The sequence below is a fragment of the Pleurotus ostreatus genome (genome assembly GCF_014466165.1).
Source record: "Pleurotus ostreatus strain PC9 chromosome Unknown scaffold_4, whole genome shotgun sequence".
In the NCBI taxonomy this organism is placed as follows: domain Eukaryota; kingdom Fungi; phylum Basidiomycota; class Agaricomycetes; order Agaricales; family Pleurotaceae; genus Pleurotus; species Pleurotus ostreatus.
Window position 1 is genome coordinate 1,895,232 of NW_023503159.1, and position 24,227 is coordinate 1,919,458.

Sequence of the window (24,227 nt, forward strand, 5' to 3'; positions counted from 1 at the left end):
CAACTATAAATTGACTATCATCATGTCTCTTCTCCATTTCTCCGCTTCCCATAGGCAAGCAAGGTTGCGCTCAGGGCCAATGCACATCTGCAGAGGATAGGCTCGCAAATCATGCATCGCGAAATAACGACGATTACCGGTGTTGGGGTACATCACACGGCGACGACTGGCCTTCATTAACAAAGAAGAGCTACCTCTAGTTGACCAGTGTATATGATTGCGGTCCCCCGAAAAGAACCAGGGCCCCTCGCGGGGGATCGGTAGAAGAAATCCTACGAATTTCGCTGCATCTACAGGCGTTGAGGACAAGTCGTCCAGCGTATAATATAAGGAGGTCGCAAGAAGTAAGCAATTCAGTATCTCGGGAGTTTTTGTATTGCAGCATTGATATTGTGGTTCACATTTATAGTGTAACACTCTCGTCCGCGTTGAGGATCAATGTGGTGAAGAACCTAATCATCTCCAGGAATGCATCCACATCGAGAGCTATAGCACCAATGGTTAATGGGGGTTAATCAAGGCTGCACAATGAGGGAGCGTACATTCGTTTACAGTGTGCACGCCGCCAAGCACATTGCTGCTGTTTCCTTGATTGTGATGATTATACCGGAATATGTGGTCAGAAAGCTTCCAATAATATCTCGTATCTAATTAACAACACAGGCAGGTATCAGCGCCCGACGGCGATTATTATCGTATGATCACTCGCCTGTGTTTCCGGACATGATGCCTGGGCTCATGGCGATGTTGTCGCCCTGGAGAGATCGGTGGGAGTTGAAGGTAGCCTTGATGGTCCCAGAGAGAAGGGCATACGGCGCTGCGTCCCGCCCTGTAGGAGTTATGGGCGCTGGTTCCAACGCGGTACCCCATGCGTCGCTGAGAGTAAGCGTCCCGCTAGATGGTGAGTCCTTTTCAGACAATTTCGCCCCAAAGCTGGTGTAAGTGAGATTGAATTTCTTTGACAGAGATTTGAGCAACTGCGTGTCATGCTTCATCGTGGCCGCGACCGAGCTGCGACATGTGAAGGTTCAATGCTAAATCCAGGGTGGTGGTAGAACTAGTCAATGCGCACCTCTCTGTTGCGATACGATGGTTCACGACCGCCCAAGCTTGCTCAGGTAGGGCATTGGACTTGACACCCCCTTGAGTCAAAGTGATAGCTTGAGTGGTGCCTATGAGGCTTCTATAGATCTTGTCCGCTAAAATCACTTTCTCCAGGCTACGCATGGCCTTCTTGGAGTGAGGTGCTTGCTTGATTGCCTTACGAAGGTTGGAAGGAAGCTCCTTGGCGTGCTCGGCATAGCAAGAGAGAGTGCCGAAAATAGGTGAATGCGGGTCCTGAATAGCATGTGGTTGGCAAACATTCGAGATGGTTCAGCCATAACTCACGATGTGGACGTCGTACGGATTCGATTCGTATTCAACCAGTAAGGCAGCGAGTATACCAATGCTCTGACGGAAGAGTAAGTAAACAGTCCCGTGATGGAAGGAAAATATACGCACGGTATGTTTAGGTGGAATCGAAGAATGACCGCCCGCGGAGGTCACGTCAACTCTGACATCCAAGTAACCTTTCTCGGCAATTCCGGGTGTGGCGAAAATGGTGCCAAAGTTCTCCATAAAGCCAGCTACACATATCAAGCGTCAAGGTCGACGCAGCTGGCGTTTTCAGTCTTTTTGTACACACCTCCTTCATCTACAACCATTGCGATCGAGCCTTCACCGTAATGCTCAGTGAGAGCTTTACCAAGATGACCGGCTCCCTAAGGTATTATGAGAAGCAGTACTAGTCAATGAGGAGTTGACCTACGTGAACTCCGCTAGCCTCTTCATCAAAACCAAATGCGAGCACTACCGTACGGGTGGGTTTGAACCCCTTCGCAAGGAGGGTTTCGATTGTGGACCTGCAGCGCTCATTGTGAGTAACGTAAATGTGGGAACAGTGAATTAGAACGGACAAGATACCGATCAGCCCACTCTTATCGTCGCTACTGCCTCGGCCCCAAACCCGTTGACCTTTTTGCATGATCAGCAATTGTGGCTATTCCAAAAGCGAAGTTTGTACCATCAAAAAAACCAGAGTATGGAGGATGCTCCCATTGATCGACAGTGGTTGGATCCACGGGGACAACATCTAGAACGTATTCAAATGAGCAAACATCGCACGGCTACTCCCTAGTGCTGGTCACCGACCTTGATGCGCAGCAAGTAAAAGCGGTTTCAATGACGCGTCAGAACCCACCCATTCGTACCACAATCCGTATGTATTGACTTTCGTCAGGGCAAGCGTAGAGTGACTAACCCAAGGGGGTAGTAAGTTCAGAGCGCATTCCGTGAGTAATATTGGTAATGTTGCAATGAACTCACACCAAAGGGAAAGCAGAAAGTAGATAACTGTGGAAAGGTGCAAAGGCCTCCCAGCGTGGATCGACGCCAACGGGGTCCATCTTATCGTACGACTCCGTACTACGTAACATTGCTGTAGATTAGTTCAGAATATCTAGAATATATTGCTGCAGTTACTCACGGGACGCGGACAGCTCCTGCTAACCAGTCAATTGCCTTGGTCTTGAATGCGTCTGTGCTAATGGTGGATCCTATGTCTGCCCATAGATCACCATGCTTATCTGGAGTGAGTTCATTTGCTTGGAAACACAAGTCTTCGTCGCAGCAGTGCTTCAATGGAAAGATCTCCCGGCGCGTCGCGGATAAGAGTGCGTAACCGCAAGCTACTGTGAACACCAATAGACGACGCCAAGGCCGGGAAGGCTTCGCCCGACTAGCCACCAGAGGAGCAGGCAAATCCCCTCCTTTGCTTATCAACTTTTCGGCAGACATGGTGGTACGGTGAGAAGAATGGCCGGGAAACCGTGTGCACAGTTAGTAACTGGGAGCATTGCCACAATAGGCAAGCAGTAAACGTTTAAACAATGAGACTTCCAATCCAAGAATCGACCGTACAACGTATATGTGAAACGACATCGTACGACATGGGCCAGAATTCAACAACACTCCGACGCTCGATAATTAGGAGTCCATACATAGATCATACGCATACTTGACCATAAACACACCTCCAGAGAATTGTCCTTGCCAGCACGGAAAGTAGGGATCATATCAAGTTCCAAAGCCTACTTCTTATCCACGATGTCGTCCTCGGCGTCGCTAGCCATCGTTCTCCTTGAAAAGGCAGATGTCCTGTTCAGGACACTAGAGCGACGTGCTGGGGATCCAGAGAGCCTTCTTGGATCGGGGGACGTATGTGAAGTGCCAGGCGGAGATCCGCTCACACTACTTCTGTTCAAATTTTGTACAATGCTGGTCACACTGCCAGGGGCACGGGGACCACGAGCACCTCTGGGACCGCGAATCGCCGCTGATTGACCAGAGGAAGAACGCGACAAAGAGGAACGACGATCTTCACCAGGAGGGGAAGGGCTACGCGAGGCTATCTTGGTTGGAGAGGGGCTGTTCGATCGGTAAGTTGCACTAACACGCTTCAAATTGTTGCTTTGTGGTGTTGGCGGCGTGACGTTAGTGATTGGTGGTGGAGGACCAGGGGGTGTGAAACTTGTGGGTTCCTCAACTGGTGGTTCCGTGAACGTTGGCCGTGGAGGCAAATCATCAATTTCTGGGGGCGGTTCCTTGAAGCTCGGTCGTGGAGGCAAATCGTCAATTTCGGGAGGGGGTTCCTTGAAAGCTGGCCGAGGTGGATCCTCTGGTGTCTTGACCGGGGGAGAGGGAATCGTAGGCGGTGGCGAAGGAACGGCTGGCTGAGAGACAATGGGTGGAGGTGGTGGCGGGGCTACCAAAGCAGGCTCAGCAACGGGAGGAGGTGGCGGTGGCGCTTGAACAACAGGCTTTTCGACGGGGGGAGGCGGAGGCGGCGAAGTAAGGGCAGTCTCCATGGAGGGGAGCGTCTGTGGCGGAAGTGGGGGAGACTTCGCTCGAACAAGGGAGGGGTTCTGCGCTTGTTGCTGGGCAGCAAGAAGTTGTTTTGCGTCCGCTCCTACCGAAATACGGCTGCGGCTCAACCGCATGTCGATGGGAGCGGTTCGCTTCCTGATAGGCACTTTGCGTTCAGATTCGCGCTTCTTGCGAGCAATGGTGGGAGGAAGAATGGCGTCGTAATGCTTGAGAAGGTCGATGAACATGACTGCGGGCAAAGTGATCAACATACAGGAGGATACTCATACGCTCAGACTTACGAGTAGGGTGCCTGTCTTGAATCGACAGCTCGGTTTCGACTTTAGGTCTGACGATAGCTAAAAGACGTTTAGACTCTGGTAGGGATTACGCTTTGTCGATACTTACTGCGTCCCACAGACAGAGCCAACTTGGTGATGTATACCTCATCGGCCTCTTCAACCTTCGTGGAAGCCATGAGCCTGTATGAGGTATTAGTATAACCGCCGCGGCTACGTCGAATGAAGTTCTTACTCCTTGAGATGGCTGACAACAGCATCAAGAACATAAAGATGAACTCGGGGAAGCTTTTGCAAAGCAGCACTAATGTCCTGTATCCGCTGTTCGTCCGTTTTGCCTTTCTCTGTTTCAGTATGGCCAACAGTCGGATAGAGCTTGCGAATATCATCCCAGCCTTCCCAGAGGGCGACAGGCGGATCGAGTTCAAGGATCCATAGCTTCAGGGTACTAGCGATGACTGCCGCATCATACTGGTCGAAGAAGTTAGCAGGAATGGCCTGCTCCGCATCAAGTCCGTTCAAAGCTTCACGAAGATGATGTGCAGCGGGCAACGGGACTTCGTAGATCCAGGACTTGCGCTTCTCTAAGTGATAAGGCAAAGTTAGCTTGTACTATGTATGCCTGCACTAATGATTTACCATCATCGTTTTCGAGTTTCTGGTAAGAAGCTTTGAGAGCGTTCAATAATGTGGTCAACACACGGGGGACCAGCTCCTTTTTCTCTTCACCAGTGGTCATGGCAGTCCAGCTGCCTTCAGCCCACTTCCTGAGGTCAATACCAAAGACAACGTCAGAGTCATCATGAGCAACAGACTCGTAGACATGCGCGTGAGGTCGGAAGGGGCCCGTGCGGTAACGTTCAATGAGCGCAGTCAAATCGTTCTCAGGCTGGTACGCCGAGATGCACGTAGACGAACGCTCTAGAGAGGGCTCAAGTGACTTGGGCAGGTTAGCCAGAGTGGCGTGGTACTGGAGGAGCACTAAAGACAGTGTCGTTAGTATATGACCGCGTAATCGGTATATAAACGGAGCTTTACCTGTCTTGACAGCACTTAACCTCTCGCTTTCCCATCGCTGAAGAGTCTTCAGGTTCTCCTCGATCTTATCTTCGAGTCCCAGGCGTTGCCTGTCTAATCTGCGTACACCGATGCGGTACGCCTTGTCGGCTTCTTCTGCTTCGCGGCGCGCCCGCACGTAGGCAGGCTCTCCGTTGGGATTTGCGTTTAGAGCCTTGGATACGAGGTTTGCGAAGTTACCCGTACGCTTCATGATGTCGAAGGGCTTGGCTGGGGCTGCTGGTGGGTTTGCGTCTGCATTTTTGCCTTCAAGGTCGAAGGCCTGGTGATACGTCAGTAAAGTTACTCGCATAGTTGGATTGGAACCATATGTACCTTGGGACGGAATTGGTAGAACGCCTCGTCAGACAGCTCAAACTGGTTGCCTAGCTCCCCGATTCTACGCAGCAGACCCTCCCGCTCGGTAAGATCTCTGGCAGCATCCTCAGCTCGATCCAAGTCACCACCGAATCCAGGGACGTGTTCGTTCAACCATGCAGCTATTTCCTCGCCGGTGAAACAATCCTGGTATTCACCAAGTAGCGGGAACCGGACTGGTCGCAAGTGCATCTCGTGAGAGGCACGTAGAAGTAGCTTTGAAAGAGATGCTGGTGTAAAAGCTAGACCCGCTAGTAGGATGGGGGATGGATTTGGTGCACCGATAGGGGAGGCAGGGGGCAAGTCCAGATGCTTCTCGGGCAAAGGGGACATGGGGGGAGGAGAGGCAAGTATTGGAGGGGATCCTGGGGCATCGTCGGTTGCTTTACCTTTACCCTTGTCAATCTTGGGGACCACCGGTTCCTCAGCGTTCTCCTGGGGCGTGTGGTTTGGGTCCTCAGCAGCAACGGACATGGCCTTCTTCTGCAACTCCTTCAAGCGCAAGGCAATACGTTCCGATACGCTCGCGGTTCTTTGCGGCGGAGCGCGACCGTCAACAGCACGAAGCCGAGGGGAACTTGTGTAGTTATCCACTCCTCCGCTGTTTGGCGCAAACTTTGCACTGGAGTAGCTGTTAATAGTCGATCGTCAAGTTACACAGCACTGCACGTACTCGTCTTCCGCTTCGTCTGCGCGCCTAGTCTTTGCCAGGTATTGTTGCTTCAGCTTCGCCACCTGCATGTTTTTGATTGAGTTTGCTATAGACATGTGTAAAAGGCTCTTTCTTACGTCTGCTTGAGCGTGTTCATAAGAACGCAGCCAGCCTTCAACAACGGCCGCGCGACTTTGCTTCACTCTCTCCTGCGTACGCGATTAGTCATTTTGTGAACACGGTAAAGGGGGGATGTGATACCTGATAACCACGCGCCCACACGTCGAAGGGATCCGCGACTAAAGTGTGAAGTTCTTTGGACACGACTTGATGGGCCTTTCCTTGTGCTACGGATTCCGCCTGGAGGCCAATGAAGGTGTGGAGAAGAGATGCCCCGTCGTCGGCTCCGAAGCCACTTCCTGTGAAACGGTTATTTCCCTGGCTTCGTAAGGCCGTTCAACACGACACACCTGGGGCGCCGGTAGGCATAGGCACAGTGAGAGACGTGGCCAGCGCGCCCTCGGCAATGGCGCGCGACTGTAAAGGATTAGACGTCGGTCTACCCAACGGCGTAATAAGACCTACCCTAATAAACGTTACAATCTCCTCATTTTCTGCGACTCCCTACAAGAGCATGCTCTGTCGGCCGTCCACTAGGTACAGTGTACGGGGCGTACCTGCTCAAGTTTGTTGTACAAGACTTCGAGACCACGGCGGTAGTCGTGCGTCCAGAACGAATTGTTGAAGTTCAATGGCAGAGACAAGACTGCCATTTTTGCGCAGGCTCACGATGCGGGAGGTGGTGGGATGAGGAGAAGGTGATCTGTGTGTCTTGAAGGCGTGTTTTAAGCTGTGGTGGTACTGCCTCGAGTATGTCGGACTGGCCGGGCGGTTTGGGCCAAGAATGATATGTCCAGCGGCGGGCGGCCCACGTGGCGTTTCAAATGCAGTCAAATGCGCCAAATTACATAATACGAAAGTGACTTATCTTGTGGGTTAACTCCCGGCGAAGACCGACGCGTTTTTGCAAGATCACAAGCGCATTCGCGCCCAAACGAACACTCGCTTGCCAATGGTCCATCATGTGCAGAAACGGCTGGCGTCGACTGCAGCCAAACTAGTCTCCGTTTCTGCCTCGTCTCTCTCCAAATTCCCTCCCAAAGAAGCTCTTTTTCAGCGCACAGAACTTCCAAAACCGTTTTCTCCGGAAACATGGGCTTCACTGCAACCTCCGCCAACCTCTGCGCTCTCCGCTTTTGCCCATAGAATAGGACTCACGTCAGTCCTGGACTCGCCGGAAATAATACAGCAGGCGTGCACGCACGAATCCTTTGGCCCGTTTTACAAGTCCCATTACCCGAACCACCACGACCCGAAGACGAATGCACAACTTGCGCCGTTGGGGAACGCGTTGATGGGTCTGTTCGCCGCGGAACACCTTCACGCGTCGTATCCATACCTCCCGACGCGAGTGCTGAAAGCAGCAGTCACCGCTCACGTTGGCCCGTTGACTTGCGCTAGCATATCACAAGAGATGGGAGCTGGTCCTCTATTGCGGTGGCATCGAGCGGTACGTTTCCGTCGCCCTCTTCCGTAACACTTGCCTTCATGTATTCTATCAGCCTCCGATGCCCGCCCGTCCTCCAATACTTCATACCGACGCCCTTGCATCTATCCCCCGCTCAATAACGGCCATTCTATACCAGAAGCGGTCCATTTTATCAGCCAGACAATTCGTTCACTCGTATTTCCTGACTCGCGAAATTGACCTACGAGGCATGATCAAGTTCTTCAATCCGAAGAAGGCCCTCCTAGAAGCGGTGAATAAATTTGGACGGGAGCGACCAAAATCAAGGTAATCGCATTTCCATCATCGACCCTCAGAGCCTAACATGGCATGCAGACTGTTGAAGGAAACGGGTAGATACACCAACTCACCCATTTTCGTCGTTGGTATCTTTTCTGGAGGAGACAAACTCGGCGAGGGTTTCGGAAGCTCATTGAAGATGGCCGAATATAGGGTATGTGACAATTGTCTCATGTAGAAACTGCCTCTCATAGATATTTCTTAGGCCGCGGAGGATTCCCTACTTCGTCTATTCCTCACAAAACGACCCACAGAACAGCTGCAATTACCAACATCGACATTCCCTGCAGGACTCGGCAACATCTTCCAGGAAGGGCAAGCGGGCTCATATAATGCCCCGGAGCTCGTCGAGGCTGAGGTGATGTACGCCAGCTCGGGCAAGAGCGGTGTTGTCAAGCCACGACAAGAGGACGCAGATTATCTATGATATATACGCTGAATATCATTCATTTAATATATGCATCACATTGTAAGCAAAGGCAAGAAGCTCGACAAGATACGCTAAGATTAGCAGAGAATACAAGTACAGGGTCGACAAGCGTATTAGTTGCGACTAATGCGTATAGATGGGCGGTCGGACGGAGGCAATCAGACTTCTTGCGAAGCACCACTCTCTCGCTTTCCTTTCGCAGACTTGGTTGGCAGAAGTTCGGGGTTGATGAAGGGCACAACGCCGCCCTGGCTGATGATAACGTGTCCGAGAAGCTTGTTTAACCTAGAGAACGGATTGGTAAACAGACACGAATAGAGTAGGCACGGATCGTACTCCTCATCGTTCCTAATGGCTAGCTGGAGATGCCTTGGAACAATACGTTGTTTCTTGTTGTCTCGGGCGGCATTTCCGGCAAGCTCGAGGATCTCGGCGGCAAGATATTCAAGGACTGCGGCGAGATAAACTGTCGGAGACATTAGAATATTCAACTAACTAGATGACAATACGGGATCGTACCTGGGGCGCCAGCTCCAACGCGCTTGGCGTAGTTCCCCTTCTTCAACAGCCTATGGACACGTCCAACTGGGAACTGCAATCCAGCCTTGGCAGAACGCGATTGTGACTTAGCATCGCCACTTCCAGTCTTTCCAGACGATGATTTGCCACTTGTTTATACGCGTTAAAACGCGTAGCATGTTGGTATAGGGAAATTCACTAACGCTTTCCCTTTTCCAGACTAAGATTGCAGCGATTCAGAATGGGCAAAAAATGCGGTAAGAACAGCATATAGCTCACCATTCTTATACTTCTTGTTTGCGGTGGAGTGGCTGAAGAAGGTGGTAGATGGGGAAGAGAGGAGATGGAGGAAATGCGAGGGCCCTGTGGTTTTATACGGGATCCATGATCACGTGCTCGACGCGTTCGAGTCGATTTCCTTATTTAGACAACTACACCGACGGAACCTTTAGTGATCGCAGAACTCGAACATCAGGTTGACACGAGGCCACCGGGACGATTCAACGACTTCACCTCCACTTTCTTACATAACGGGCATCCTGCGCATCTATTAAACTCTCGAGGCTTGCTGTGGCTTCCCAGCTCTCCACTTCCACTCTCTTTGAACCTTTCGACGACCAGGACTCCACATAACAGGTCGCGGGATTCACTAATCATAGCCTTACTTGAACGATGGCAGCCATACCTACCAGGCCACCGATAGCAGACCCGATACCTCCGCCAACGCCCATCCCCGCTGCGCAACCAACAGGCGACCAGGTGTGTCCTGATAACTGCTGGGAACTCGAGTCGATGGCTGACGGCAATATGCTTAGATTGTTGTCTGCTATGTGGTATGTTCCCAGCTAAATTGGGTTTATGGATCCAATTACCTATATCCCTTAGATTATTGCCATGAGTGTGGTTATCTTTGGCTTCTGGAACGTCCCCGGCGTACGGAATATCATCAACCCATTGAAGCTCTTTACGATAGGTTGGCATGAACTGTGCCACATATCAATGGTGCGTGCCCCGTGGCTTCGTGTGACTCCGAACTAATTGTCTACTAGGCGATATTAACTGGGGGCAGGATACTGAAGGTGACGATCGACCCGTTCATCGGCGGTGCGACAATAGTCGAAGGGGGACATCCGTACATTATTCTTTCCGCTGGCTATATCGGGTCCACGTTGCTCGGTGGGATATTTATACTGGCCGGCTTCGATACCTTGGTCGCCAAGATCATGAGTTTCGTGCTCGGCGTAGGGCTGGTCATGCCGTTGGTACTCATCCTCGACAAACTGTAAGGCTTATTGTCTATCTTGAGATGTGCTTACTATATATGCCACTAGGACGATCCTGTTGACAATGTTCTACGAGGGCTTACTGATCGGATTCTGGTTCATTGACCATGCGTACGTTCTTCGCCGTACCGTTGAAGTGTTAGCTGAAGTTCGTTCAACAGAGAGCCTCTGAGATGGTATTGCCTCTTCGTCGGTGTCATGAAGTAAGTACTTCGTGCATTATGTTTCTCATCCTTTAGCTCACTCTGCACTCAGTATCCTCTTCGTCATATGTTAGTACCTCAAGTATTGCAAGTTGTCTAGCATAGCTCATTCTATCACCAGGGGATGTTGCCGACGATCGATTCTTTCATAAAACCAATCAGTCTGACGCCACACAATTCAACGTCTTAATTCCGAGAGTACCTGCTCACAGTACGTTGCTTCCCCGCCGCCACCTTCGTATATTGATTCATTCTTTAACAGTATGGGCGTGCTTCTGGATCATATTTTCCGCTGGAGTTCTAGCCGGCTTCGTCATACTCGGCATCGCTGCATTTAAGGTACCTATCACACCACCTACTGACGTTGACACATGGGTATGGAGATAAAAATAATTCACGCCCTTCTCTTTAGAGAACACCAGAGGAGATGATGGCCGAAGCTGGTAAGGCACCTCCCGTCCAACGTTCAACCACTTTTCTAACCTCCATTGCAGCCAACTTTCTTCCAACATGACCTTACGATATTCACGCAAATCTACGATTATCTATTTATCAAGCCCGAGCGAGACACACATTGCGCTAGAGGAGGAAGTCAAGCATCTACATACACTAATTATTCACGCATCCTGACATTGCATCTTGTATTACTGAGGCATTATAGTATTGATGTACAGATGGAAAGCTTGAGCCTTTGCGGCAGATTAAGGTCAAGGGGACTATACAACCAGTATACCGGAAATGGAAATATAGCGTTAGCTTGCACCTTGAGGGTGTGATAGCGAGGGTCAACGTGAATGTCTGGTCGTGTGGCATGTCGTCAGAGCGTAAGATAAGAGGGCGGTATGGGCAATGTATAGACGAAGATATTAGCGCTCAGATGATTTATCTATTTTCGAATGGCTCCCCGTATAAGACCAGCAAGGAGAAGCGTCCCCACGGCTGCGACACCGCCAACCATAGCCATTCCAATATAGCCCTCTTCCGATAAAAGTGAGCAATCGATACACAAAATCAGTCGATACAACATACCTTTTGCTACTCCACTGTCAATGAGCTGTGAAAGGCTCTGAGCCTGGAGATTCGTTGGCTCTTTCTCTAGTAATAGCTCTGGAGAATGTCAGGGGGACAAAGCAACAAGGGGAACGATGGAACTCGCCATTAAATCGCTTCGCCTCTTGGAAGTTTCCCATCTTGAAATGGCCCAACGCGAGATAATACAAACATTCTCTCCGTCGTGTTGGCTCTGCGCGATATATGTCTACACGCCACGCAGGAATTAGCTTCGTAGGGCATGCGCTTTGGACGCATACCTTGTAGGAGCCGCACGCCCTCCACATTGTCCCCTTGCCGGGGGCTCTTCACTAGGCCCCATGCATAGTTAAACTTTGTCTGTACCGTGACGTGCTGCTGCGCGAGCTCCTTCTCATATTGAGTCCGGAGCACCTGGAAGGAATGAGCAATGGCGACAACCATGAAGCGGATTCCTCACGTCGAGTTCGTCGAATGAAAGAGACACTTCAGCATCTGCGGCATATGGTAAATCTGTAGGCATGTTTCTGGGAGGACGAGGGGAATGATGCAAGCCGGTGCTGTACGAATATGGGTGTAGAAGAGGCGCCCACCGCGAGCTCTGGCCTCAGACGTGCGGAGCTTAAAAGAGTTCCCTCTCACCAACCAACTGCACCAAAAGGTTGACGACGAAGTGACCATCACCATGGCCGACGAATATGGTGAGCCCAGATTTCTCCTTTACACTCACTTTGACTCCAGGGTTATGAAGCCGCTTCGTTGACGAGCTTGGCGACATTTTTCCTTTTTGTCATCCTGCTGTTCGGAGAACGTTGATCTCATGGTGCATTTGCCTCCCCTTCATTGTTCTCGCACCATGCAACTACCCACCCATTTCAGCTAGCTAGCCCTCGCAGATCTGGTCGTCCTCCGTACCTGACAGAGTCACCGTCAAAGTGCTTGAATAGCGCTTGCAACGTTTCATACTTACCTAGGTTCCGTTTCCTTTTCTTTTTACAGAACGTGGGGCATTCCGCGAAGAGCGACACCGATCGAGCAGACACGATGACCGTGATAGGGAGGGCCATCATCGAGGAGGTGATAGGGACAGAGACCGCGGTGCAGAGAGGTACGGAAGCAGGAGAGGAGATGACCGCCATGAACGATACGGTCGTGGGGGAAGAGACCACGACGACCACCGACGCCCTCGACACGATGATGACCGACGAGGTGGGTACCGTGGACGGAGAGACGAGGAAGGGGGAGGAGGCTTCAGAGATGACAGAGGCGGGGACCGTCGTCGAGGTGGTGGCGGTGGAGGCGGGGGAGGGGGCAAGCGTGAAGGCCCTGGCACGCCAGAGCGGCGATCACCAACTCCCGAAGGCGCTGTGCCCCTGTCGCAAAGAAAACGCAAAGCATCTGGCTGGGATGTCCATGCCCCAGGTTACGAGCAATATACCGCCATGCAAGCGAAGCAAACAGGTAAGACACATACGTTTGCTCCCCAAACTAGTCGTGCTAAGAAATGTCTTCATTCAAGGGATGTTCAACCTTCCTGGTGCCAACCGAACGCAAATCCCGCCTATTCTAGGAATCCCTGGGTTACCTCCCCCAATGCCTGTTCAGACCTTTGGCATGGGTATCGGCGTTAATCCGAACCTCTCCAGACAGTCGCGTCGTCTTTATATCGGCAGCATCACCCCCGATATCACCGAGCAGAACTTGGCTGACTTCTTCAATTCGAAGATGATTGAGATGAGCATCGGTACAGGTGGTCCAGGAAACCCAGTTCTCGCCGTTCAGTGTAATTACGAAAAGAACTACGCCTTCGTCGAAGTTCGTCTGCATTCCTTTCACGACATGAACAATCAATACTAACGTAACTACAGTTCCGCAGCGCTGAAGATGCCACCGCCGCTATGGCTTTTGACGGCATCATTTTCATTAACGGTCCCCTCAAAATTCGCCGGCCCAAAGATTACGGCGGCATCGACATGTCTTCCCCCAGCGTGCACGTACCTGGTGTCGTTTCTACGAATGTTCCTGACTCGATCAACAAAGTCTTTGTCGGTGGCCTTCCTGTGTACCTCAACGAAGAGCAAGTCATGGAATTGCTAAAGACGTTCGGCGAGCTCAAGGCCTTCAATCTGGTTCGCGAGAACGGCAGTGGTCCTTCTAAGGTACCCGGCAGTTTTCCTCTTCCGTTAATATTTGCTAACGCTCGCAATGATTCAGGGCTTCGCGTTCTTCGAATACGTTGACCCAAACGTCACGGATGTGGCCATACAGGCTCTGAACGGCATGGAGCTGGGAGACCGCTACCTCGTGGTACAACGTGCATCTGTTGGTGCCAAACCAGGAACACCCGGCATGATTCCCAATCTTCCATACGACCAATTCCCGGAAATCCCCAGACCCATCATGCCAGCCGGCGAGAGCAACGGCCAAGATGCTCGCATTCTACTCATGCTCAACATGGTCACATCTGACGATCTGATTGACGACGGCGAGTATGGCGATTTGTACGAGGACGTCAAGGAAGAGTGTTCGAAATTCGGACCGGTTGAAGACCTTAGGATTCCTCGTCCAATTAAGCGGGACAAGTCTAAGTGGGGCGGCGAAGGGCTGAACCCTCAGGATGCGACAAGGGCCGACGAGGCTGCGGGCGTTGGGCGTGTGTATGTCAAATACTACGACGCGGAGAGCGCGAACAAGGGTCTGAAGAGTTTAGCTGGGCGATCATTTGCAGGGCGATCTATCATCGCCACCATTCTGAGCGAGGATAGCGCGACCACGCCACCCCTCAATCTCATTTTCGCCCCTCAGCCTGACGCTCCCCCACCCCTGCCTTCGTCTTGACCTGCTCCAGGATTTCGTCCTCGCTGCTGCCTGCCGTCAAGCTCATTATCCACATATGTTTTATTGTATTCGATAGCCTGGGATATATATTGCACATTCGAATATGAAGCAATCAGCCTTGACCATACGAGGATATGTCCTCGTGCGAAGATTGAGTTGTCTTGAGATCACCATCACGATTTGCTTATTTGTAGCCTGGAGGAACTTGTTTTTACTTCATTGATCATGGCTGTACCACCACACGATCTCCTCATAGTCCCTGTTCAGTCTGTTGGCCAGGTTCAGACACGGGATCTACCTGGAATTCAGGGGTACACCGTCTCAGCCCCATATTTAATGCGAACGACCAATTCCCCTCTTCCCCCCTTCTGACCGCCCCTAGAAGCCCTCCCGACATGATCTGGTTTACCCCTTCTTATCAGGCTATTGTCGATGATAAGCGTAAACGGCGAGCAGAGGCACTCTCAGTCGCCTCAGCGTTTTCAACTGACGCGCACGGCCACTACGTCCGGGCAACGGGTAAGTGCTATTTCAACGAAACGCGTGTAGTTTCCCTAGAGCTTAAACCAATGGTTAGCTTCTGAGATCACGCAAAACATCCGGAAGGGTGAATGGACCGCGACGCAAGTTGTCGAGGCATTTATTGCGAAAGCAGGACAGGCTCAGGAAGCCACCAACTGCGTAACTGAAGGTCAGGATTGACATACCAAACGTGCTTGCATCCTAGTTAACCCCGGCGCACGCGCATATAGTCCTCTTTGCCCAAGCTATGCGACGCGCTGCAGAACTTGATAAGGAATTTGCGGATACAGGGGCATTGCGGGGCCCTCTGCACGGAGTCCCCGTCTCCATCAAGGATCAGTGTAAGTTGGTCGCAAATCACCGTGAATTCTCTTTGACTGCTTGTCAGATGAGATTGAAGGCGTTGATGCAACTATTGGGTTCACCCCATGGGCGAATTCCCCGGCCACTAAGAACGCGAAGGTATTTACAAATGCCATCAGCATCTTGAACTTACTCATGCGGAAGCTTTCATCAAGCTCGTGGAGCACCTCCTCGAGGCCGGTGCTATCCCCATCGTCAAAACAAATGTCCCACAAACTATGTTTGCATTCGAGTGTAGCAATCCTCTCTGGGGAACCACAACCAATCCGTACAACGACAAGTATACATGTGGTGGCAGCTCAGGTGGCGAAGGCGCACTGCTTGCTCTAGATGGCTCTGTCATTGGCCTTGGTAGTGACATTGGTGGCAGTCTTCGCATCCCCGCTGCATATTGCGGGATCTATTCGCTGAAACCCGGGTATGGTCGTCTCACTCGTCAAGGTGTCAAAGGTATAACGATTTTATCATAACTCCCATTGATAATCTGACGGCTCATTGATGCTAGGTTGTGTTCCTGGATTCGAAGGGATCAACAGTGTGGTGGGACCGATGGCGCGGTGAGTATCCTGCTATCCATCATTTTCTCTCGCCAAACTGATCATGAATTGTTCGCCACCGCTCACCCTCCACAGATCTGTGGATGACCTTGAAGTAGCTTGCCGCGTGACCTTCGGCCATCAAGGAACGTATTGCGATACAGCACCCCTCCCCTATCGTGAAATCAATCTCCCTTCAAAGCTCAAGTTCGGTTACTATACTTCCGGTATTCTCGCCTTCTCTTCTTCTCCATGCAAGGGTAACTAAATTAAGGCCTGGATTCTCAGATGGTTATGTCAAGGCCTCACCTGCTTGCAAGCGTGCCGTCCTGGAGACTGTGGAAGCCCTGCGCAAAGAGGGGCACGAATGCGTTGAAGTCGCGCTCCCCAGCGGTAGGACTTCGATGCTCGCCTCGACCTGCGTCTAAAACTAAAACCCTGCATGCTTACAGCATCGGAGGCTTTCAATATCTTCGTGTCTCTTACTTCCTCTGACGGATTCAAAACCATGCTGTCTCATTTAGGATCGGATCCACGTGTCAGTGTTCCCATATCACCTTCTTCGCCGTCTTCGTGCTCACTTGTTGCGCCGTGTTAGGACCCGAGCTTGTACATGACCTCCGCGTCCAACTTGCCGTGTAATTCCTTTTTCAACTAACTGATAAGCTGCCGAGTTGACTGTGGCGTAGGGTTCGTCCGCTCGTTCGCCGCATGGGTGATCGAAACCTTCTTCGGGGACACCATGTATGCAAACGGCATTAGAAGTGCGCGCGTTAAGACTGTCACGGAATACTGGCATTTTACGGCCAAGCGGGATGAATTCATCCGCAAATTCTACGACGAGGTAAGGGATCCGTCGTACACGAACCCCGCAAGTACTGATCGCCGTTGCAAGGTTTGGATCAAGTACGGATTGGACGGCATAATTGCCCCATCCCAGGCACTACCTCAGCTTCGCCATGGGTGCGTAATGTGTACCTGTAACGGAGACCTTTGTTCATCTTGCTTTCAGGGGTTGCATGACATTATCCTCTTTGGCTGGAGCGACGATTCTATACAACGTAGTCGACAGCCCGGTGGGGTGTATCCCCGTCACACGAGTTGATCCTGATGTCGATCAGCTTACCGACGAATGGGTTCACGGTCCCGGACTCGGAACGAAGATCATCGAGAATCAGCTTTACAAGGGCAAGAATCCGTTCTACGATCCTGTGGCTATGAAAGGTATGCCGGTAGGAATCCAAGTCGTCGGGAAGAAGTGGGAAGAAGAGAAAGTCCTGAAGATGATGAAAATCGTTGACAACGCTCTGGGCGAGAAACGAGGGTTTGGGCCAGGTGCTGCTGCGAGTATTAAGGCGTAAGGCGTAAGGCTGAGAGAGAAAGAGAGAGTTGGCATTTTCCGGAGATATCCTACTGTAGAGTAGATTGTTGTAATTTTGACATTACTGTAAATCCCCGGGTTATACTATTTCCTGCCTGCGAGGCGCAGGCAGAGGCTCGTATCGGTCAGGGGGAGCCCTGTGAAAGAGTTAAAGGTCTCTTTTCTTTCCCGCAGTTAAAATCTCGACGCCTGTTTCCGTAATCCTGAAGAGAAGAGGTCAGTTTTCAAATGAATTGTGACGTTGTGGAGCCCTCACAGCAATGTCTCTTCGAATTGAGCGCTTCGCCGTCCGTCAACGGTAGTGGCAGTCCAATTGTCCGGCCAGTGCACAGTATCCCAGTTCGAGCCCAGGTTGATCATCTGATACATATATATATATATATATATATATATATGAACATACGTCCCTGCGCGAACTCAAGGGGGACCTACAGGCTCTATGGTAAAGCACTAAGCAATCGAGAACCGTTAGCACCACGTTAAACTCGCGAGCAGTGGATTGATACGAACCATTCCTGGCTTCATAGTCCCAACAGCTTTGTTCTTGGCGTAATGCGGAATGTTAGACGGTGAGCCGTGGAACAAGTCGTTGATCCCGTGTCCAGTATAATTACGGACGGTGGCACAACCGTTCGCCCGAGCTTTGGGTTCACTGATGGACATTAATTCGCTAGTCGTACGTACGTAGACACAGTAAATTGAACTTACATTGCCTTGCCTATGTCGCGGAATAGAGTGCCTGGTCTGCACAGCGCGATTGCGTCGTCTAAACATTCTCGCGTCACACGGATGAGTTTCTTCGACTCTTCGTCGATCTCTCCGACGGCATAGGTCTCATTGAGATCGGCATGGAAGCCTGATACAGAAAGCTGAGTGAAGTATTGGTTAATGTTGACTCCGTACTACAAACCGTCATGGTAAAGGCTGATGTCTGGAAAGAGCACAATCATCAGGCTACTGGAAACGTTGTAGATACTAGGGAAGCCTACCTATGTTTATTATATCGCCCTCTCGAAGCTTTCTTTGGTCAGGGATTCCGTGACAAATGCACTCGTTGACAGACCTAGAAATAGTGCTAATTATCAGAAATCCAGAAAGTGCAAACAAGGCGTAGGCTTACGTGCAAACAGATTTGGGGAATCCGCGATAGTTTAACGGAGACGGATATGAGTTTCGTTCGATGCATGCGTTATGCACGACTTCATCTATCTCGTCGGTCGTAACTCCGGGGCGTATATGGGACGCCGCCAGGTCTAGGACTTCACGCCCAAGCTTGATAGATAATAAATAACCATGCAACCCCTTAATCATAGTCGACTTGACACATACCCGACATACTGTCCTCATCTTGTCTTGCTCCTCTGGGCTCAGGATGCGCGGTGGTTGCCCTGCTTTCTTGAGTTCAGACTTCGGCTGACCTGTTCGATCAGCATTAGTTGAATAACAACCGTACGAGCTGAAACTTACCATCTTCAGCATAATCAGGGCGCCCTATATGCTCAGGCAGAGTTCGTTTGGGCGATAGAGGATATACCGGCCTTAGAGGTCCCGTGTACTCAAAATTTGGGAATGGATTATAGGTGCCATCTATGCCGCACCACTTCTAGGTCAGCTGCGAGCGCGATAAGGGGTGGTTTACACCTCACCGGGATAGGCAGTACCACTCGTTTTAACGAGATCATGAACGAGTTTATGAGTTTTCTGCAAGGTTCCTGGTCATCACAACCTGTATTTACAGTTAAACTGACACACACCCCTACAACAAGCGTTCAGTTCTCTAGTTCTTAGCTTCTAGCAATATACAGGACTTACATCCAGCTTTAAAGCATGCTTGAGTGCAAAAGAAAGATCCTTGAATACCAAGTCTAGCGCCGCCGGCGGTCACAATCAAAAGGTCGCAGGCGAGGTCAGCTGGCGTACTTGTTGCAGGTTGGACATTCGAGACGAGATATCGGGTTGCCGTTAGGACAAAGCGAGCTCTGGCACACGACGGACATTGGTGAAGTGTATATTTTCCACGTGGGGCATGGGCGCTACTAAAGTTGGTTCAATCCTGTGAGAATCCTCTAAGGTACGGTATACCTTGACCAGGACCAGCGCAGTGCCAGATGGCTTCAAAGGACGCTGCCCCGGAGGATAATGTAAAACCCCTCAACTACCGGGAACAATTTCAAGTAAGCTTCCTTCTCCCCGCAATTATTTCCTCGTTCCGAATGCTGAATTCCGGGTGACAGGGCCGGCATGCACCGTCGCAGTTCATCGAGTGAGCAGCGTGTTGCCCATTTCTTGATCAAATGGCTCATAGACTCATGCACAGTCCATGTGAAGCCGCTGCAAAGGCCTCGCTGCAATGCATGAACCGCAATGACTTTGCTCGCGACAAGTGCACGGACTACTTCCAAGCATACCGTGATTGCAAGAAGGCTTGGGTGCGTTTTGTGCTGTCGGAGCCAGTGCGTTGTCAATATCATAGATTGACATGGTATTCTTTCATAGATCGAGCAGCGAAAGGAAGATCGGCGTGCTGGGCGACCTACAACATAACGGCATCCATCCTGCTGGTGGACCATGCTCGGGACTCTAGTAGTACTCACGGTAAAGACATGACGCGAAAATAAGCTCGATGCCTACTGCTGGACCTGTGTTCACTGAGGCTTTTAATACCTCCTGAGCATGTAGGACATACACTCTATGTCAGATATCATAGGCGCACTGGCAGATTCCGAGCGTTAATTCAGATTGACATGCCTCGAGTGCACCGTTCAGAGCAGAGGGTATGGTGTATGCGTGCATGAAGATCATGCGTGTTGGCGCTCTTCGACTGCCCTCCACCTCAAGGCACTTTTCTAGCCTTTCAAAGTCCATCCCTCCAACCCCATACCCCACCCCCCAGCAAACTCCCTGTACACACCGCTTTGCCATGTCTGTAACTTTGCACCCCACCGACGTCTTGACTTTTCAACGTAATTGCGCTCCCAATTAACCTGGTATATGATGCCAAACATCTTTCAGGTCCCTTTAATGAAGTTATTACTCAACGCCTCATCCTCACGAATCGTAACGCCGAGCCAATTGCCTTCAAAGTGAAGACAAGCGCGCCTCTGGTATGTTCACCCGGAATTTTTACCATCGTCGAACTGACTTCTCTTTTAATATTAGAAATACCTCGTTCGCCCCAACAAAGGGAGGGCCGAACCTGGGGAAAGTCTTGAGATCTCAAGTAAGGCTTTCAAGTGCAATGCGGTGCTGATGGCTCACCCGAAACCCACTCTTCAGTATTCTTGCAGCCTATGCGCACAGAGCCTCCCCCAGATTATATCTGCCCTGATAAATTCTTGATTCAGAGCACATTCATCACCGCCGATCGAGAGAAATTGTCGCTCACGGATATCGTACGTAAATCTCTCACCGACGCATCGGTTAACACTCACTCACTCTCACTGATTACCTATAGTGGAATGCCCCAGTTATGTCAGTGATCCACGAGATCCACGGACAGAAATTACGGGTCACATACCTTCCGTCAGATTCTACGCCTCCTCAAAAGATGACGTACAGCGAACTCGAGAATAAATACAAGGACGCCCTGTTAGAGATCGAAAGATTGAAGACCCTCCTTGAGGGTGCGGCGAAGCCTACGGACGAGAAAGTTCGGGCGGTCTTCATACGTCCTTGGACTGGGGCCCAAGGACATTACTGATCCGCGCCTACATTACCGGTGGCCTATATCTTTGGAGCTCCGTTTCTTTGTTTGTGGACCGATGAGTAGCAACATCGTTTCTAGTAGTAATTCTTCTGTGCATCTGGTCAGGGTCTGTCCGCCGCCCAGGCACTGAGGCGAGACAGGCACTACATATCCGCTGTTGAAGTGCACCCACTCCTCTCGTTAACTGATGAAGACCATAATGCTATGCCTCCTGTAGCCTAGTCTTACTCGCCACCCGCCACAGGGGCCATTCCTCGTAAGAATGGGCTTATCGTGAACTGCAAATCCGTGCCGTAACGCGGAATGCCGCAATTCAGTCAACTTTCAGCAGGATCACCCAACAACCTATTTTCAGCAGTTTTCAACATTGCAGAGAGTCCAGAGAGGAGTAGAAAGCCCCTGCTTGGCGGCAGCTCCCTGCAACTCCTTGTTGAATTTTTCGTGTTATCTAGCCGCCGGCGTAGATCGATCACTGGTACTAGAGCTCTTCGAAAATTTTGATGAATCAAATTCCAACTTACGGTATGCGATGAAGGCACATGGGCTCAGTGGAAACATCTACAGACTATATATAACAGTATACCCATTGATGATTTGATTCCCCTCGAAGCCGACTTGGACTTTCCTGCGACCTTACGGTGACCCTCGCTTATCACAAGGGGAAGAAGACAACGTCCACCACACCGTGTGCTTTAAAGGACTCGATTCACCTGCTCGCTCCTTTTCTGTGTTTCTTCACCCAGCGATGGCGACGTCTCTCCAACACAGCGACACGGACAGCAAGAAGGACTTTGTCGATGATCAAGTGCTTTCTGAGCTCGGGGCCGACGAACAACAACAACGTTCACAGCGCCCGCCGATCGTCTACAGCTCTCCAAGCGCCTTCGTGCGGAGCGTCGGGAGACGCTTCAGCAGCATATGGACCCGCCGCTTTGCACTGTCCCTGCTGGCCGGCCAAGTTGTATCACTGTGCATAACATGTACCAATGTCACCACCACCGAACTTGTAAACAGGGGATGGGATTTACCAACAACACAGAGCTTGTTCTTGTAAGTGCCGTCTTTCCTGGCATTTACTTTGGAATGAATATCTCGTAGGTATACAACATTATTCCTGGTGTACACGCCCTACACAATGTATCAATGTATGTCCTACACCACACCGCGGTATTCAATGCTGATTCGTGAGATTAGATGGTCTGAAGGGATGGGGGCAGATGGTGCTCAGAGATGGATGGAAATGTACGTCGCTCCTCTGGTGCCATCTAATCCGACAACCTAACTCATTCACAGACGTAATCCTTGCCGCATGTGATGTCGAGGCAAACTTCATGGTCGTCAAAGTGAGCATCCCATATATCATAAACTACTGCCCATAGAAACTGACTTGGCTGGGGTGAAAGGCGTACCAATACACGGACCTCTTGTCCTGCATGCTTCTCGATGCGTAAGCGTGCCCATTCCCCTCTTCGCCTGAACCTCTGTCTCACCGCTTTGATTAGTTGGGCTATCCCCGTTTGCCTGTTCTTCTCGTGGGTGTACATGAGGGTCAAGTATCATTGGACACAACTTCTCGTGAGCCGTGGCACACCAACAGCCTACAAAAGGAAGCTCATTCGTCGTTAGGGCGTCTTCATCTGTATTGCTGGCCTAGGGCTACTTGTGGCTTCAGACCAGATCACGGAGAAGGACTGGACAGCAGTATCCCGAGGAAAGGGTGACGCTTTCATGATTGCTGGTGCTACGCTTTATGGCTTCAGTTAGTCTTTGCTCCGGGTTGCGTGAAAACTCTGACCAATGAACCATAGCAAACGCAACCGAGGAATTCTTTGTTCGCAAATCGCCATTATTTGAGGTTTGCTTCATTGACCGCGGAGTTATACCTTAGGAGCTCACGTATATGTTTAGGTGTTAGGTCAATTGGGCATGTGGGGTTTCTTGATATGTGGTATTCAGGCTGCCGGTCTTGAACACGATGGGATGAAAGTATCACCTTGGAACGGAGCAACGAGTGAGTCTTCCCTCTTGAGTCGCGTCACTCTCCACTTACCTTGCGGTAGTCGGGCTCTTGATTGCCTTCACTTCAGGTGAGAATGCGTTGGCGTATCTCACCCGGCGAGTGCTGACGGCATATACCCCTGGTAGCGATGCTCATTCTTTACACGGTCGCTCCGTTACTTTACCGAATGGCCTCGTCCGCGTACTACAACCTGAGTCTCCTCTCCAGTGACTTCTACGGGCTTCTGTTTGGCTTGTTCCTTTACGTGCGTTTCTCATCCGTCGGCGTCTTTTGTAACTGCAGTCTGACTGTGACGTCCCAGCACTACTCCCCTTACTGGCTCTACTTTATCTCCTTTGCTGTGGTTCTTGTGGGTTTGGTGATTTACTTCTGGCACGCTACACGTGAGGACTACCACCATCTGCTCACACATTGATATCTCACTTTTCTTCTCTACTTAGCTGAAGAGCAAGGTATTCTGGATCCACAGGCACCGAGTTACGTCAAACGGAAGCGTTTCGGGCTCAAAGGTGATCGGGAACGACATGATGATGAGAATCCAGAGAGTGTGGCATGAAAAACAAAAATATCTACGTGGCTACGCACTTTTAATGTTTTATTTACTTAAGTAGGTAAGGCAACGCAGAGGGGGGATGATTTAACGTGTCTGTACCAAACGTAAGGACCTCTGCAATGCGTCTGTAAAGCTTCTCGTCCGATTTGACTATTGGAGCACGCTGGTGAGCTGGTGAGCTTGTCCGGCGTCACTGTTGCGATGCCTTAGGACCGCATGACCGGGAATGATGGAAGTTCCTCCGCTAGCTGAAAATGAGACCTTGATGACCGAGAAAGGCTCATAGTGCCCTTCGGTGCTTGAAAACCGCTGCTTGAAGGGGTGATCCGTGTGTCGAATGTCAATCCGTGGCCCTCGCTGGCATTGTTGGGGGACCGACCACCATTGAGCTTCTCCCTCCCTCATATGCCCCAACAAGGGAGCCACGTAGAGGCCTTCGAGCCGGCCTCAGACGGCGATGGTGCGCAAGCCATTTCATTGGGAGAAGAACGGCCAGGCAGTGGGAAAAGTACCCGGGCTGCTGTGCCTCGCCGATGTGTGTCTGTGCGATGATTCGGGATGTCGCAGTATACAGCCGTCAACGGTTGCGGCGTAAAGGGGCCTTCATAAAAATCATGCTTTCTTGCTAGAAAAGCAGCCCGAGTATATCCTCAGGTGCTATGGCTGGTTCAAAGGCCTGAGTGCAA

At 50.9% G+C, this 24,227-nt stretch overlaps 12 protein-coding genes across 12 annotated transcripts; 7 read left to right on the top strand and 5 right to left on the bottom strand.

Annotated features, from left to right (window-relative positions):
* Positions 1 to 403: 403 nt before the first annotated feature.
* Positions 404 to 2,838, bottom strand: PC9H_006438 (uncharacterized protein; the record flags this gene model as incomplete). The annotated part of the gene is made up of 13 exons (XM_036775986.1): positions 404 to 486; positions 543 to 640; positions 706 to 1,011; positions 1,073 to 1,338; positions 1,390 to 1,452; positions 1,504 to 1,628; positions 1,688 to 1,763; positions 1,811 to 1,904; positions 1,959 to 2,016; positions 2,066 to 2,134; positions 2,194 to 2,297; positions 2,368 to 2,466; positions 2,528 to 2,838. The coding sequence occupies 13 exons, from the start codon at positions 2,836 to 2,838 to the stop codon at positions 404 to 406; spliced, it is 1,752 nt and encodes a 583-aa protein (XP_036632005.1).
* A 293-nt stretch (positions 2,839 to 3,131) lies between these two features.
* Positions 3,132 to 7,064, bottom strand: PC9H_006439 (uncharacterized protein; the record flags this gene model as incomplete). Its single annotated transcript, XM_036775987.1, has 13 exons — positions 3,132 to 4,156; positions 4,209 to 4,265; positions 4,315 to 4,388; positions 4,441 to 4,789; positions 4,845 to 5,186; positions 5,244 to 5,544; positions 5,598 to 6,261; positions 6,313 to 6,374; positions 6,429 to 6,500; positions 6,553 to 6,710; positions 6,762 to 6,828; positions 6,877 to 6,915; positions 6,969 to 7,064. The coding sequence occupies 13 exons, from the start codon at positions 7,062 to 7,064 to the stop codon at positions 3,132 to 3,134; spliced, it is 3,306 nt and encodes a 1,101-aa protein (XP_036632006.1).
* Positions 7,065 to 7,363: 299 nt separating this feature from the next.
* Positions 7,364 to 8,585, top strand: PC9H_006440 (uncharacterized protein; the record flags this gene model as incomplete). The annotated part of the gene is made up of 4 exons (XM_036775988.1): positions 7,364 to 7,861; positions 7,914 to 8,146; positions 8,195 to 8,312; positions 8,364 to 8,585. The coding sequence occupies 4 exons, from the start codon at positions 7,364 to 7,366 to the stop codon at positions 8,583 to 8,585; spliced, it is 1,071 nt and encodes a 356-aa protein (XP_036632007.1).
* Positions 8,586 to 8,746: 161 nt separating this feature from the next.
* On the bottom strand, positions 8,747 to 9,389 carry HTA1_1 (histone H2A; the record flags this gene model as incomplete). Its single annotated transcript, XM_036775989.1, has 5 exons — positions 8,747 to 8,873; positions 8,925 to 9,054; positions 9,108 to 9,256; positions 9,311 to 9,327; positions 9,387 to 9,389. 5 exons carry the CDS (start codon positions 9,387 to 9,389, stop codon positions 8,747 to 8,749), a joined length of 426 nt encoding a protein of 141 aa, XP_036632008.1.
* Positions 9,390 to 9,779: 390 nt separating this feature from the next.
* Positions 9,780 to 11,107, top strand: PC9H_006442 (uncharacterized protein; the record flags this gene model as incomplete). The annotated part of the gene is made up of 10 exons (XM_036775990.1): positions 9,780 to 9,866; positions 9,923 to 9,940; positions 9,993 to 10,109; positions 10,157 to 10,389; positions 10,439 to 10,528; positions 10,595 to 10,662; positions 10,715 to 10,804; positions 10,856 to 10,932; positions 11,006 to 11,036; positions 11,088 to 11,107. The coding sequence occupies 10 exons, from the start codon at positions 9,780 to 9,782 to the stop codon at positions 11,105 to 11,107; spliced, it is 831 nt and encodes a 276-aa protein (XP_036632009.1).
* A 372-nt stretch (positions 11,108 to 11,479) lies between these two features.
* Positions 11,480 to 12,145, bottom strand: FIS1 (mitochondrial membrane protein; the record flags this gene model as incomplete). Its single annotated transcript, XM_036775991.1, has 5 exons — positions 11,480 to 11,571; positions 11,623 to 11,700; positions 11,750 to 11,851; positions 11,904 to 12,036; positions 12,083 to 12,145. 5 exons carry the CDS (start codon positions 12,143 to 12,145, stop codon positions 11,480 to 11,482), a joined length of 468 nt encoding a protein of 155 aa, XP_036632010.1.
* A 521-nt stretch (positions 12,146 to 12,666) lies between these two features.
* Positions 12,667 to 14,460, top strand: PC9H_006444 (uncharacterized protein; the record flags this gene model as incomplete). The annotated part of the gene is made up of 3 exons (XM_036775992.1): positions 12,667 to 13,437; positions 13,491 to 13,781; positions 13,837 to 14,460. The coding sequence occupies 3 exons, from the start codon at positions 12,667 to 12,669 to the stop codon at positions 14,458 to 14,460; spliced, it is 1,686 nt and encodes a 561-aa protein (XP_036632011.1).
* Positions 14,461 to 14,855: 395 nt separating this feature from the next.
* Positions 14,856 to 17,242, top strand: PC9H_006445 (uncharacterized protein; the record flags this gene model as incomplete). Its single annotated transcript, XM_036775993.1, has 13 exons — positions 14,856 to 14,979; positions 15,038 to 15,151; positions 15,213 to 15,331; positions 15,376 to 15,444; positions 15,501 to 15,795; positions 15,851 to 15,902; positions 15,978 to 16,108; positions 16,170 to 16,274; positions 16,334 to 16,419; positions 16,480 to 16,519; positions 16,571 to 16,725; positions 16,777 to 16,844; positions 16,894 to 17,242. The coding sequence occupies 13 exons, from the start codon at positions 14,856 to 14,858 to the stop codon at positions 17,240 to 17,242; spliced, it is 1,707 nt and encodes a 568-aa protein (XP_036632012.1).
* Positions 17,243 to 17,410: 168 nt separating this feature from the next.
* MAP1_2 (Methionine aminopeptidase 1) lies at positions 17,411 to 19,259 on the bottom strand (the record flags this gene model as incomplete). Its single annotated transcript, XM_036775994.1, has 12 exons — positions 17,411 to 17,465; positions 17,519 to 17,622; positions 17,773 to 17,914; positions 17,971 to 18,118; positions 18,173 to 18,193; positions 18,252 to 18,325; positions 18,383 to 18,534; positions 18,592 to 18,680; positions 18,730 to 18,865; positions 18,909 to 19,018; positions 19,075 to 19,127; positions 19,183 to 19,259. The coding sequence occupies 12 exons, from the start codon at positions 19,257 to 19,259 to the stop codon at positions 17,411 to 17,413; spliced, it is 1,161 nt and encodes a 386-aa protein (XP_036632013.1).
* A 111-nt stretch (positions 19,260 to 19,370) lies between these two features.
* On the top strand, positions 19,371 to 19,806 carry COX23 (Mitochondrial copper homeostasis protein; the record flags this gene model as incomplete). The annotated part of the gene is made up of 4 exons (XM_036775995.1): positions 19,371 to 19,436; positions 19,497 to 19,525; positions 19,580 to 19,691; positions 19,759 to 19,806. The coding sequence occupies 4 exons, from the start codon at positions 19,371 to 19,373 to the stop codon at positions 19,804 to 19,806; spliced, it is 255 nt and encodes an 84-aa protein (XP_036632014.1).
* A 376-nt stretch (positions 19,807 to 20,182) lies between these two features.
* Positions 20,183 to 20,962, top strand: SCS2_1 (phosphatidylinositol-binding protein scs2; the record flags this gene model as incomplete). The annotated part of the gene is made up of 5 exons (XM_036775996.1): positions 20,183 to 20,225; positions 20,275 to 20,366; positions 20,422 to 20,482; positions 20,539 to 20,654; positions 20,717 to 20,962. 5 exons carry the CDS (start codon positions 20,183 to 20,185, stop codon positions 20,960 to 20,962), a joined length of 558 nt encoding a protein of 185 aa, XP_036632015.1.
* A 751-nt stretch (positions 20,963 to 21,713) lies between these two features.
* On the top strand, positions 21,714 to 23,544 carry PC9H_006449 (uncharacterized protein; the record flags this gene model as incomplete). The annotated part of the gene is made up of 14 exons (XM_036775997.1): positions 21,714 to 21,773; positions 21,819 to 22,018; positions 22,067 to 22,113; positions 22,163 to 22,210; positions 22,262 to 22,311; positions 22,372 to 22,415; positions 22,471 to 22,543; positions 22,595 to 22,727; positions 22,777 to 22,823; positions 22,877 to 22,979; positions 23,029 to 23,055; positions 23,114 to 23,232; positions 23,290 to 23,371; positions 23,429 to 23,544. 14 exons carry the CDS (start codon positions 21,714 to 21,716, stop codon positions 23,542 to 23,544), a joined length of 1,149 nt encoding a protein of 382 aa, XP_036632016.1.
* Positions 23,545 to 24,227: the final 683 nt, after the last annotated feature.